At 28.7% G+C, this 13,206-nt stretch overlaps 3 protein-coding genes across 3 annotated transcripts in view; 1 reads left to right on the top strand and 2 right to left on the bottom strand.

Moving 5' to 3' along the window:
- Positions 1–1,692, bottom strand: part of Arms (Ankyrin repeat-rich membrane spanning) — a 41,280-nt gene extending 39,588 nt beyond the window's left edge. The window contains exons 1-2 of the mRNA XM_076896276.1: positions 1,495–1,692; positions 1,033–1,119 (exon numbers count right to left, since the gene is read on the bottom strand). The gene's annotated coding sequence lies outside the window, so the exon portion shown is untranslated. The remainder of the gene's footprint in view (positions 1–1,032; positions 1,120–1,494) is intronic.
- A 2,949-nt stretch (positions 1,693–4,641) lies between these two features.
- LOC143424320 (tRNA (guanine-N(7)-)-methyltransferase) lies at positions 4,642–6,868 on the top strand. Its single transcript, XM_076896312.1, has 6 exons — positions 4,642–4,800; positions 4,871–5,010; positions 5,077–5,261; positions 5,336–5,449; positions 5,536–5,637; positions 6,546–6,868. The coding sequence occupies exons 1-6, from the start codon at positions 4,715–4,717 to the stop codon at positions 6,675–6,677; spliced, it is 759 nt and encodes a 252-aa protein (XP_076752427.1). The 5' UTR covers positions 4,642–4,714; the 3' UTR covers positions 6,678–6,868.
- Positions 6,693–13,008, bottom strand: LOC143424321 (cilia- and flagella-associated protein 65). Its single transcript, XM_076896313.1, has 19 exons — positions 12,893–13,008; positions 12,559–12,778; positions 12,007–12,272; positions 11,645–11,918; positions 11,374–11,562; positions 11,048–11,252; positions 10,725–10,970; positions 10,290–10,521; positions 9,858–10,214; positions 9,698–9,786; positions 9,055–9,325; positions 8,774–8,989; positions 8,496–8,684; positions 8,188–8,441; positions 7,866–8,118; positions 7,343–7,563; positions 7,115–7,283; positions 6,901–7,039; positions 6,693–6,805 (listed from the first exon to the last, which is right to left on the bottom strand). The coding sequence occupies exons 1-19, from the start codon at positions 12,992–12,994 to the stop codon at positions 6,726–6,728; spliced, it is 3,972 nt and encodes a 1,323-aa protein (XP_076752428.1). The 5' UTR covers positions 12,995–13,008; the 3' UTR covers positions 6,693–6,725.
- Positions 13,009–13,206: the final 198 nt, after the last annotated feature.

Genomic DNA, 13,206 nt, shown 5'->3' with positions numbered 1-13,206 from the left:
GTTGTTTAATGCCACGCGAAGTTAAAAAGCATTCGACAGCAACAGCAGACTACTTGGCACCTTCTACTTGTGTTCACGGTAACGCCACACTGTTTCGAGTAAAGAAAGTGTTGGTCTACTACCGAGGCGGATTATGTTCGGTTATGTTTACACGAGAAAGCGAGCTAATCCAATCGCACCTGCCAAGAGGAAACCTAATCGCCCCATTGGAAATAAATAATGGGTATTTTCAATGATTCCTCGTTTGCGCACCAACGCTCTTGTTTCGCATTACGTTCACGTACATATGTATGTACATGCATATGTACATGCGACATAATAAGCATTATATGCATCTTTTCTTTATACTACATTTTCAGCATTTAACCCCCTGTATAATTTAATTCTAATTCATGATAATTCGCACGTGAACGAATTTATGAATGTTTGTATAATTAATTTTAATTATAATTTCGAAAGCCAAAAACTATCAAGTTTCATTATTTTTAGAAAGTAAACCGATCAATTATGAATATTCGCAACCTACACAACGATAGATATAATAAACTGCATTATAAATTATTTCAAGTACAGGTAAAAAAGTAAAAGAAGTAAAATTATTATCTATACCGGGTATCAATATTTATATATGTTTCTATTTCTACGTTCTATTTGAGAAACAAATAATATTCATAATACGTACTGTTAATATTAATTATTTAGTTATCCATCAGCAGGTTTCTCATATTATTGCGACATTATATAACAATCATAAAGTTAAAATTTATCCTCAACTTGAAAACTTTCATTCAAAATTAAATATTTTATTTGACGAATATCAGTTTTAAAAAATTTAATTTTTTAAAACAGTTATAAAGAGTTTCGTATAAAATTACTATTTATATAATAAGATGTTAATATTTTTCAATGTTGGAATAATAATATATGTTGGAATATGAGAAAATGGTAACAACATGGAACGTTACGTTATGTTTATTACTGATAATAGTATTAATCATTAAACAATAATATGAACATGTAAATCGAACTCACCAATTAAACAAAAGAACAATTCTGCCGGATATCCGTCGTCGTCGTTGTCGTCGTCATGTAAGATAGAATTGTGTAGTGTTTCTCAACCTAAAATCGAATAATCACATAAAAAACGAACCATTTTAAAAATATTAAACAAGCTTTAAGAGAAACTTGAAAAGAAGCTAATTTTTGTTTTAATTTTAAATCGAATTTTTTGAAAATAACATTTATCCTATTTGATAATATTCCTCCTATGTAATATAGAACTTACTAAAAAATTCTACATCTAAATCCAAATAGAATCCGCTAAAAAATATGGGTTCTTAACTATCAAATTTAATACAGATGTACACCAAATAAAAAAGGTATAACGATATGTTCTTTGTTACTTTCTAACGCATTTCGATTTCTTCGAAGCGATCTCTTACTATAGATAGGAAAAGTGGAGAGCTTTTTGTTGAGAGAAGATCTTAACCTCACCTGAGAGAGCGCGATAATTGCCAAGGTAATCGAGTCCTGTTACTCATCGACGTGAACCACACAGGCATCAATTACGTATACCATATTCGATTGAATCACGGGATGTATCATTTCAATTATGCGACACTAAAAATTTATCCATCCACACAGTAAAATCGTGACACTAAAATGAATCTCGTCGTCTTTCGTTTGATGTTCGTAGCGTCATCCGCCAGACGGCGTTACAAACATTACGAACAGCTGATTTCTCATGCACGTGCGCCATGACCAAGCGTTCCACACAAAAGACTGCGCGTAGCATGTGTATAACACGACTAGGTTACTGATCCAAACTTATTCGATTTAACTTTGTCAATAAATGTCACAAGAAAGAATCGAAGAACAAATACAATATAGGCATGGATAATAACGATTTTACGTAAAAAATCATAATTTTAATTAAGAATTTTTCAGAATCCGAAGATATATATCTTAATAACTGCTAATGTGTACGTTTTTCATCAATTTTCTTCTGTATTTATATAAATGAAATTTTGTTGTTAATAATTAAATACTATTTACAATATAAGAGTAGAAGGAAATATTTTTCACGGATTGATATTTTTTAAATTAATTAAAAATAAATAACAATTTTAAAAATATATATTCTGTTAAATAGGAGCAAGAAATGAAGAAACAACATAGTAAACTATATGGTACAGAATGCTGTTGCCTTTTAAAAAACATGTTTTGATCATTATTTGAAAAATATCACTTTTAATTTTTTAAATTACTTTAATTACATTCGTAAGCAACGATAAAATATGCTTTGTAACAGATTGAAACATACTAGCTTTTAATTAAGGAAATATATTTTATTAATTCTTAGAATATTTTATAATAATATTGTTACTGTAAATAAAACGAACAGCAGAAGTTACGACTATATTAAAATATAGTTACTATTTATCAGCTATACGATTGTATTATCCTGTCACATCAACACAAGCCAGATGCTTGACAGTTATACATATGTAAAATGGAATAATATAAATTAGCAAGATTTCTCTAAAGTTACTGACATATGAAGGTGTTGTGCATAGGAGACCCGCCGTATTTACGTACACGTTCTATTCCCATTCCTTTTGTTTTATGCAAATTATTTTTCATCGCAGAGTGCCTACTTTTGACGTAAACTCATCGAACATTACATTCTATCAATCAACAAGAAAAACCTTTAATTATATTTATAATGTGCCCACATAATAATTTAAAAAAGATTATATCAACTTTTATGTTGTTGAAGCTAAAATATAACACCTACGTGAAACGCTAGAAAAGAATTATTTCGTCCATTGACTAAAAGTTTAAAAACCTCAGCGAGAAGAACATCGAAGTATTATAGTTTACAAAATAGAAAATATGTCAAAACCAATTGCAGAGTTTTACATTATTTACAGCTTTTTAATTTATCTTACAATAAATTAAACTGGTGATAGAGCAACCAGCTTATAAAACTCTTATTAAAGGTTACGCAACGCTAAGTTATGCACTCACATTTTACAGTATATAATGCTTACGCTAGTAAATGTACATATATATACATAGCGTAGCCATTTACAAGGCTGCCGTCGATGTAATTATCTCTATGCTGTTTTTTAAATTCTCTTCGATAATTTAGAAATCGAAATACCTTTACGATCAGCATAGGAATTTTGGTTGTTCCGTTATGTTGTATTACTATTTGAAACATACGCGATTACTTATCTCTGCAATATTATTGCAAATTCGTCGATTGCGGTACTTAAAAATTACGATATTGTAAGGATTTAAAGGCAGCAATATCTCGATATAATTTAAAATATACTATAAATAAATATATAGAATATACATTTTAATGTTATTTATAATTGCTATCTTGTGATTCACATCGTTTAAGACAACCACGACACTTTTTTGAAATATTAATTTAAAAGCACAGTCCGAGTTTATTTGCAACGATTCCTCTAATTTTAGTAATGACTAAATATACTAAATATAAGAATTGTGAAAAAAATAAAAACTAGTGCCATTTATCGAATCCTTAGTTTCCAGTTCCAAAAATTGAGAAATATTAATTGAAATATAGAAAAAAGTATATATGTCTGAACTTCTTTTTTCATTATTAATATGGGAGATATAAAGTGCAATGTTGTAAGAGTAAGACAAATATATTCTTTATTGGTCATATCTAAGCAAAGGATATGCACGGCTATGCAATCAATTTTGAACTTATTATATCCAATACGTACTTACTACTTATATAATCTTATAAGTGTATATAAGTGTTTGTTAAATACTTACAAATATTCTTCAATCTACTTATTATGCTTATCGATCATTTTTATTAATTTCGCCATGAGAAAATTCGTTGTGAATTTGCGAGAAACTAACATTGCGAAAAATTGAAATTAACAAAATACCGAAAAAATGCAAACAAGCTAATTCTACTATCAACTTTTAAGATCTATGACAAGATAAACGTAAATGAATATATATATATATATATATATATCAATACAATTATAATTGTATTGATTATAATTGATTCACTTTTTAATAGAATACAATTATTTCTTTTTCTCAGACATATAAGTATTTAATTTCTTTAAGGTATATATTGAAGATATATTATTTGGTTATCAAAAATATGTACTGATAATAAATGCAATGTATAGAATAAGAATAAGTACATTGTTTCAAATTTCATGAAAATCCGTTAACGTTTAACTATGAGGTTTTCTTGCCAGTATAGCATTTCCATGAAGGACGATAGTTTGCAAAGGACACACATTCCAATATCGCTCTACGTCCAATGACATACGTTGAAATTTTGTAGCCATGGCAAAAAGTGAAGGAAGATCCTGGTCTATATTCTATCTTAACGCTTTCGCAGCAAGACCAATTTTTGGACACGTTTCCGCTTAAACCTTTACGATTAAGCAGTTTTGTTTCTGACGAAAATTGTAAAACTTTACAATTTTTATAATAATATAAGGACCATAATGATCAAGAAAAGAATGTAGAGTGTGATATCACTCCACATCACTCGCTGTTACGTGATTGGCTCTTTATCGTTGACCAGGCACATTGCGCGTTGGCGCGAGATCGGTAGCGAAAATGTTAACCTTACTTTCTGATTAAGATTAGGTTTAATTATATTGTATCATCCATGTGGTACATCTTTTAACAAACTATCATCATGTCGGAACAATTACCATTACCACAAAAAAAATATTATAGGCAACGTGCACATTCGAATCCCATAGCAGATCACTGCTTCGAATAGTATGTAATTATGTTTCATAAAAAAAGAAAAAGAAAACTTAATTTCTATATAAATGAAATTAAATTTCAGCCCTATCAAACCAGATTTAATGAATTGGAGCTTATTATATCCACTTTATTATTCGTCTAACGAAGAATCCAAAGAAAATAATACTACACGAAAATTTATAGAATTTGTAGATATTGGTTGTGGTTACGGAGGGTTATTAGGTATAAATACTTTTATCTAGTGTGCTTTGTGATTTTCTACATTACTAATAATATTTTATAAACTAGTTACATTGTCACCAATGTTTCCTGACAATCTAATTCTTGGCATGGAGATTAGAGTAAAAGTTTCTGACTATGTTATGGATCGTATTGCTGCACTACGATCGCAGAACTCTGGACAATATCAAAACATTGCATGCTTGAGGACTAATGCAATGAAGTATCTACCAAATTATTTTTGCAAAGGCCAGGTATATTAAGGTATAGTCAAACTTTTATACTAGCAACCTTAATGGATTTTAATTAGTAACTTGTGATTTTGTAGTTGAAGAAGATGTTTTTCTTATATCCTGACCCACACTTCAAAAAGTCCAAACATAAATGGAGAATAATAAACAAAACGCTTCTGGCAGAATATGCTTATGTATTGGCTGAAGGAGTAATATCTTTTATAAAATATTATTCAATTTCTTTTCCTTTAAATATAAATCCCTTTAAACTAATAATAATCAATATCATTTAAAGGCAACTGTATACACAGTAACAGACGTTAAAGATTTACATGAATGGATGGTGAACCACTTCCAAGAGCATCCATTATTTGATAACGTTTCTAAAGAAGAATTGGTAAGTTTTCTGATCTGTTTTTTTTTTTAATACTAAACCAGCTATGTTCAGTCCAAAATCATTACTGGGTCAATAAAATATTAGTAATGTGAAATAAACCGTAGTAATAATAACAGTTGGAATTTTCCAGGAAATATTAGATTTAATAAAATTTCAACTCAAATATTTTCAATTTTTTTTTAAACATATGTATTTTATGTTTAAGTCATATTATTTTAAAAGTAAAAATCTTTTGCAGCTTGTATCTTTAGCATCATAAGTTAAAAAACTTAAAACCGTAAGAGCCATCTGTGAATGTTCTAAATAGTTTAATATAAAAAATAGCCATAAAACCTGTATTACACTGTTAAGCAGTTATAGCCAATATACATAGATGTTTTCCATTACTTGTATAAAATGTATTATAATTTTTGTTAAATTTTTAATGCATAAAAAAGAAGTATCTACGTAAAATTTGTAACCGACATACAAAAGGAATAATTGAGCTTTCGGGTTGGACATAGCTATATTAAATTAAACTTTTCAAGATTATGGATCTCAGATTTCTTATTTTTAAGTATAAAATTGATTACTATGTTTTTCTCCTAAAGAATCTCAAGTTTTAAGTCAGATGATTTTTCATTAATTATTATAATTTCAACTTTTCTGCACAGTACCGATTGATTTTAAAGCCAAAATAAGTGAAAATTAAAGACAGAAAGTATATTATTATATGCAATATATGCAAATGTAAAAATACTATGAATTGAACAAATGAAAATACTATGAATTTTTACAATTAGATACTTTTTATTAATCAACAATTTGAATATTAAGAAAATTAGATATACATTCAACTCCTCTTTGACTGTTCTAACATTGAAAATAAAACTTATAATTATTCACAAAGTGAATTTTATTTTATAAAGGATAAAGATCCCATAGTGGGAAAATTATATGAAAGCACGGAAGAAGGTCAGAAAGTAACGAGGAACAAGGGAGATAAATTCTTGGCAGTATTTAAACGCACTCCGGATCCGTATAAAACAGAACTTAGTTAATTTTAAATACCTTGTACGTTTGTACATAAATGAAGTTACCTTTTGTAATCACTCCATGAAGGATACTCTAAATCCTGCTCTTAGATATTCGGTATTAAATTCATTGCCAGTGTCGAATAACTCATGATCTAAAACAATAAGATTGAAACAAGTGTTATTTTCATTATAGCATAAGAATAATAAAATCATGATTTTCGAGAAATTAAAATTGATGATTTATTACCTTTTTTAAAATCACGCTTGATATGGATTCTCTTTTCTTGAGGGGACATTTTGAGGTAGTTACGATGCCGTATGTCTTCATCGAGAACTAAATGCATTGTTTTTAAGGAGAATTCTTCATGTACAATAATAAATAATATCTACATATAATTAATAATAATTTATAAACATTTGAAGAAAAATTACTGCGTTACACAAAATCTCTAGTTGTTTACTTGTTCTAATATATAGTCAATAAGTGTTAGCGGTGGTGATATATATGATCTTCGTGCTAACTGTTTTCGCTCCCAAAGATCCATCACGAATTGGGAATAATATAAGTTTCGTTCAGGAATTAAACTGTCTTCAATTAATTGTTTAAATTTTTTACTGTTGACAATATCCCTAAAAAGTATTAATTTTAGTTTACTAGATTAAACGAAGAGAAAAGAATTTTATATTACCATAGCATCCCTTCCAGAAGAAAAGTAACAATAAGGAGCTCCTTCTTGTTAATTTTGCAGTTTTTACTATCATCAAAATAAATCGTATTCAGCGGTATAACATCTAGCTTCTTTAATAAACTAAGTCTTATACATTCATCTTCTACAGGTTGTATGCTGCAACGTATATTCAATGTTTTGTGATATCGATCTGGCTTATCCAATATTTTTATCCATGATTTCTACATAAACGTACAATATTAATAGCTTGTAATGCAACTATTTCATTACGGACTATCATTTTATATTCAGAGTTGATTATCGCATTGAAGTAACACAAGTAATAAATATGCTTATATTTTATTAAAACCTTTTGCACACCCTCTTTAAAGTATATGTCATATGTATACATATGTATGTATGTGTATATGAAATATGTCTTTACTGTCTCAAATTTATCAGTTAACTAATTATTTAAAAAGAAAATTTAACAAATAATTTATTTTCCTGCATTCGAATGGGGGAATGCTCCTTAATTATTTACCGACATATAAGTGTCTTTTTCTGTAACGATTAACTGCCCCTCCAGTTCCTTATTCAGAATACTATGTTTGATTATACTTCTTTGATATTCTCGTCTTCTACTTGCATTAAAAAATGTACAAGGAATGCTAACATCAACTCGACACGGATATCCTTTAGTGTAAATTTTCACTCTGAAACTCTGCACCGTGTTTGGACTTATTATACCCTTGCTAGGAAATATATCAACATCTAGTAACTCTAATACTTCTTGGCTGAAAACAATTAACAATTTAAAGAAAAGTAAATAGTAATTCTCAGAAATGAAAAAATTTGAAAAGTACCATCTCCACTCGTAAGAGAGTGCATCATTATCTAGATTATTATACACTAAAATCATTTTGATAATAGAAGTATGTGTAGATATACACCATACATCGATGCAATCAATACTAAAGTATACTGGGAGTAGCGGTGTTTTACAAGCACAATACGATGGTATTGGTCTCCCAATGCTAATTAATCTAGAATCAAAAGATGATTCTCCTTCTAATGTCATTTCTTCCGTTTTATCGCCCATAGTTATTGGAAATGTTACCTGAAAAAAAAATATTATTAATTATTAAATTATTCAATTGAATATTCAGCATACCTTGTATGCTCCAAACATTCTAGGCTGAAACTTTAATAGAAGAGGTAGAGCTGTTCCAGCTTTTATAACACCATCTTGTGTTAAACTTGAAAAAACTTCGCATCGATGATCTGCATTCAGCTTATTAATATTACTAGTGTCTATACAGTATGGCAAATCATTATTTGTAATATTATGTATCCAATGAGCCTGGAATTTATTTATTTATTTATTTATGTATTTATTTATTTATTTATTTATAGCAGAACTATTCCGAAAGAGATCTAAAACTATTTTACTTTATACATTCCTCCCTTGTTTCCAAAATATATTTGTCCAAAATTTATTAGCCTGGTAATTAAGAAATGATTTTGCGATTCATTCTCACTGAAACAATCAATGATCATGTTTAAAATAACGTGACGATTATGTCCTATATCCAAGTCCCAGCACGTAACAGTTTTCCCGATCAACGCATAACGTATATTCATAGAGATCATAGTTTCTTCTTTTGGCTAAAAAACATCATCTTGAAGTTACATTTAATTTAATTACATACATTGTAAGTAAAAAGTCATACATTTAATATTTCTGATTTTATATCCATTATACAGAGATCTCTATGCACGCATTCAGTCTCTATACGCTGACGAGAATATCCAATTGATTTTATAATTGGTGCACAGGAACATTGCTTAATTTGTTTCAAGACTAATGGAATGGGTAATCTCGAAGGATTCATAACAATCCATTTTATCAAGAGAGTCCCTTCGTTTACAATCATTGGAAAAAGGTTGATATTTACAATTTCCTTTTCTCCAGGTACCATGTTCTTTATAACTTTATTTAATCTGATAAACACAAAAATCATAGACTAAAGAATGCTGGTATGTTTTGTATCCCCATGAAAATTTTACAAGTGCAATCCTATAGCAAAAAAAAAGTTAGAACAAATTGTGATAAAAAAAACTTAATATTGAAATATTAATGACATTAAATTTGTTGTAGGCTAAATTCTTTTAATTAATTTACTTTGAATACATACTTTTGCATTGTCAACTTTTTCGTTTTTAATTACTTGTAAAGAAAAATTAAAAAATATAAGATCAGTCTTCAATCTTATTTTTAAGTGTTAGTTTTACACTGGTAAAGTTTTTATGAAATCCTTTGGGATACTCTGTATAGGTGTCAGTCATTTAATGCAATTAAGAAAGTATGCATACCTATTTATTTGCATTACCCTCCACAAAAATGGTTTGTTTACATTTACTGAATATCTTTGATTCTGTCCAAAGGTACACACATTCTTCACCTAACACATGCATTGTTCATGAATGATCTTATAATTTTGAATTTTTTTAAATAAATAAATTTTAGTCTTACTTTTATTGTGGGTAATATGCACATGCAATATACATTGCAAATCCTTATTGGACTTTGACCAGCTACTAATATGTCTGATTGTGAATTAATTCTTATCAGATAATGAATTGCAAACTGGTAATATACTGCTTTATGTGGGGTAATAGAAATTGTAGTCTTTTTCTGCGATCTTGAGAAAATTGTTTCTGATACTGGATGAAGTTTAACATCTTCTTCAATATTTTCAAGTGGCGGATTACAATTAATACAAATTAATTTGTAATAAATATTAACTGAACTAGAATTAACTAGGTCAAAAGATAATGTGCCGGTATTGTTGTATTCTAAATCTCCGAAATTTAATTCTTTTGGAATTGCCTGATAAAAGATGAATAAACAGAAATGTATGTCATTTTCTCCTTTGTTACTCCATTAATTTTACAGATATTTTACTTGTAACATTCCCATTTCACTTTTTCCATGAACGGATAAATTTATACAACATTTTGGACCAATAGTCGTTCCATTTTTTATAATAATTAAAATGCATTGTACTTGAAAACTATAATCTAAATTTGATTCCATTGGAGAAAAGAAACATTCATGTAAAAAAGTATCATTTGCGTTAATTTCTCCACTGAGAGATTCTATATTCAACTCAGATGGCAACTGATGAAATTGATATCTATCATTCGAAGAGAAATATGTAAACAAGTAAAAATATACTCATAAGTCAAAAAAATATTAAAGATACTGAAGTATTCCTATTAAAAGTGTGTTATTTTTTCTCTTTGAAGAAGCTAAGTGCTAAAAGCATCAATAGTATAATAGCGTAATGTAGTAGGTCTGATGTATAAAAATTTGTTTGAATTAAAAAAGTTGGCTTACTTTATATTATGACGAGTAATATTTCTCATTTCAAGTTGTGCAAACTGTTGACAACATGGAAAAACTGGTAGAAAACTTAATGTGTTAGTATTATTAAAGACAACATTTGGATGCTCTGCATATCCTTTAAAATCTATATAAGTTTCATTTTTTGTAGAACCATTAAAATATAGTGTCCATCTCTCTAAATAAATCTGTTCGTTCTTGGGTTCAGATATCATTTCAACTACAACTATTTGATAATTCCTGCAACAAAAAAATTTATCTATTACTAATTGATAATAAAAATTCAGATGTGTATCAAAATATATTGTGCGTCATACTGATAAATTACACCAAGCATTGGTTTCACAGTGAAATGGCTTGCTAATGGTGAAATAAATTGAAACATAAGGGGTAAATGACCAAACTTCTTAATTAAGAAAGTGGTATAAACTGGAAACAATGGCGCACACGGTGGCATTACTACAGTTTGCGGTACTTCATATTGTGGAATCCATCCATTAGATGCAAGGGGGAAAGAGTGACCTAAAATATTCTACTTATACTTTTTAAATAGTTTAAAAATATTTAATTGCTTTATATATATATATAATCCTAAATAACATAAATATATGAATTAAGTTTTGTGTACAATCCGGTATCCAACCTATTACTGTTACTGTTGTAGCAAATGGAAAAAAAGACAACTGTTTGTGCTCCAAGAAAACAGAACCAATAATCTCTTTTCTAAATAGATTATTTTTTGTATTAGGATTAAATGTAAGTTCAAACAGAGCTGAATGATTTGCACGAACTAGCATTTCAGAAGGTGTTATATTAAAAATTCCATTGGTATCTATAAAGTAACAAATTTGTTGAAGAATTGTCGTCAACATTGATTGACAACAAATCTACAATATCCATTTCGTACAAGTTACCTTTCTCCCAGACAATCAATAAATTTGACTGGTTATGATTAGTGAGACATATCACACGAGGTATTCTGTGAATAACATTTTCTACGTCTACATCTGCTTGACCAAAATTAAAGTAATGCTTTGATAAGGATACAGGAGGTAAATCTTCTAGTGTCTGAATCACATCTCTCATATATCCTTTGAAGCCTTCTTTTTCATTCCAAGGAAAAGTAATATAATCTATATCATCTTTTTCATAAGATAAAGAGCCATGTAATTCTATAACGATTGGTTCCTATAATTTAAGTAAACTCTTTAGCTAATTAAAAAGTAATCTTTCTTATAAAGTTGTAGATTATTATTAATTTCATATATTTATTCACTTGATATAGAATTAAAATGGCCAGATAATAAGTGCATCTTTCATCTTTTAATGGTGTAAATGTAATAGTAATATATTTATGAGAACAAGGTTCAATGACACCGCATCTTGTATCTAATTGGAAATTTTTGTGTTTCTCGTCAATATTAAACATAAAAGTTGCTGCAACTTTTGACTTATTCATTAACTTAATCCTTCTTTTAACTTGGGAAGTCTCATTAGTGCAGTGCATGAAAATTTTTTTTGCTGAGCAGGTCACTTCAGGACCTGATAAAACATTATAATTTTATATACATACATACATTTAAGAATGCAATAAGTTTATTAGTAATACAGAATTGTTGAAAAAAAATATAGATTGAAAATATGCTGGATTCTTTTATTTGGAAAATGAGGAAAGCCTAAAAATTTCAGCGAAATTACTATATATATATTTTTAAGCGAAGAAAATCATATTTTGCTAATGACTCGTTAATTGAATTTAAAATAAAATAAGCCCTGCAGTAATTAATCTGGAACAATAGTGTAGATAAAATTTATAGCAGCTGATTACCAATGCTAGATCCATAAGTGACAATTTTCATAGAACCTCCGCTAGTGTCCGTGATTATAAAATAGTCGACATTTTTAGAAGGCGCGATAATCGGCCGGTAATGTATTTCGCATAAAAATTTTTCATCAGGAGCTAGAGTCCAAGTGTAAGAACGTAAATGAAATACATGATCCAAAGGATTCGTAATCGAATCCCTTTGAACCTGGTATATTTGATTCATCTATAAGAAACAAATTAAATAAAACATTGGCAAGTTAAGTAGAAAACTATGTTTATTTTAAAATATAAAATTAATGAATTAATTATTCCAATCACATATTATAAGAGTACTTACGCAAGATTCATTCCATATCTTAATTGTCCTCACTGCTGTTGTACCAACTTCCACGTCTCCGTAATCGAGCTGGTTTACTTTCATTTTATTCTCAAAGTCCATATAAATAGTTAACAGTATATGTTTTCGTTTGAAGAAACAGGCCTCATCGATCGATTTTCTCAATCTCGATCTTCTTCTAGAAAAGATCGAGTGTCTCGATTTCTCTCGAATATGAAAGATATATTCGTTTTGTTTTGATACGAAGGATGACGTATATGTGAGGAGAGTGAATTGAATCTCGATTCTATGAAAACGTTTCACGAGATTAATCT

Source organism: Xylocopa sonorina, chromosome 6, assembly GCF_050948175.1.
Source record: "Xylocopa sonorina isolate GNS202 chromosome 6, iyXylSono1_principal, whole genome shotgun sequence".
NCBI lineage: Eukaryota > Metazoa > Arthropoda > Insecta > Hymenoptera > Apidae > Xylocopa > Xylocopa sonorina.
This window is presented reverse-complemented; position numbering and strand designations above follow the sequence as displayed.

Coding starts and splice junctions, on each gene's coding strand:
- LOC143424320 (XM_076896312.1), top strand. CDS start 4,715: ATGTCGGAACAATTACCATTACCACAAAAAAAATATTATAGGCAACGT. Junction 5,262..5,335: donor ATTATTTTTGCAAAGGCCAG/GTATATTAAGGT, acceptor GTGATTTTGTAG/TTGAAGAAGATGTTTTTCTT. Junction 5,638..6,545: donor ACGTTTCTAAAGAAGAATTG/GTAAGTTTTCTG, acceptor TATTTTATAAAG/GATAAAGATCCCATAGTGGG.
- LOC143424321 (XM_076896313.1), bottom strand. CDS start 12,994: ATGGACTTTGAGAATAAAATGAAAGTAAACCAGCTCGATTACGGAGAC. Junction 11,919..12,006: donor CCATTTTAATTCTATATCAA/GTGAATAAATAT, acceptor CTTAAATTATAG/GAACCAATCGTTATAGAATT. Junction 6,806..6,900: donor CAAGCGTGATTTTAAAAAAG/GTAATAAATCAT, acceptor TTATTGTTTTAG/ATCATGAGTTATTCGACACT.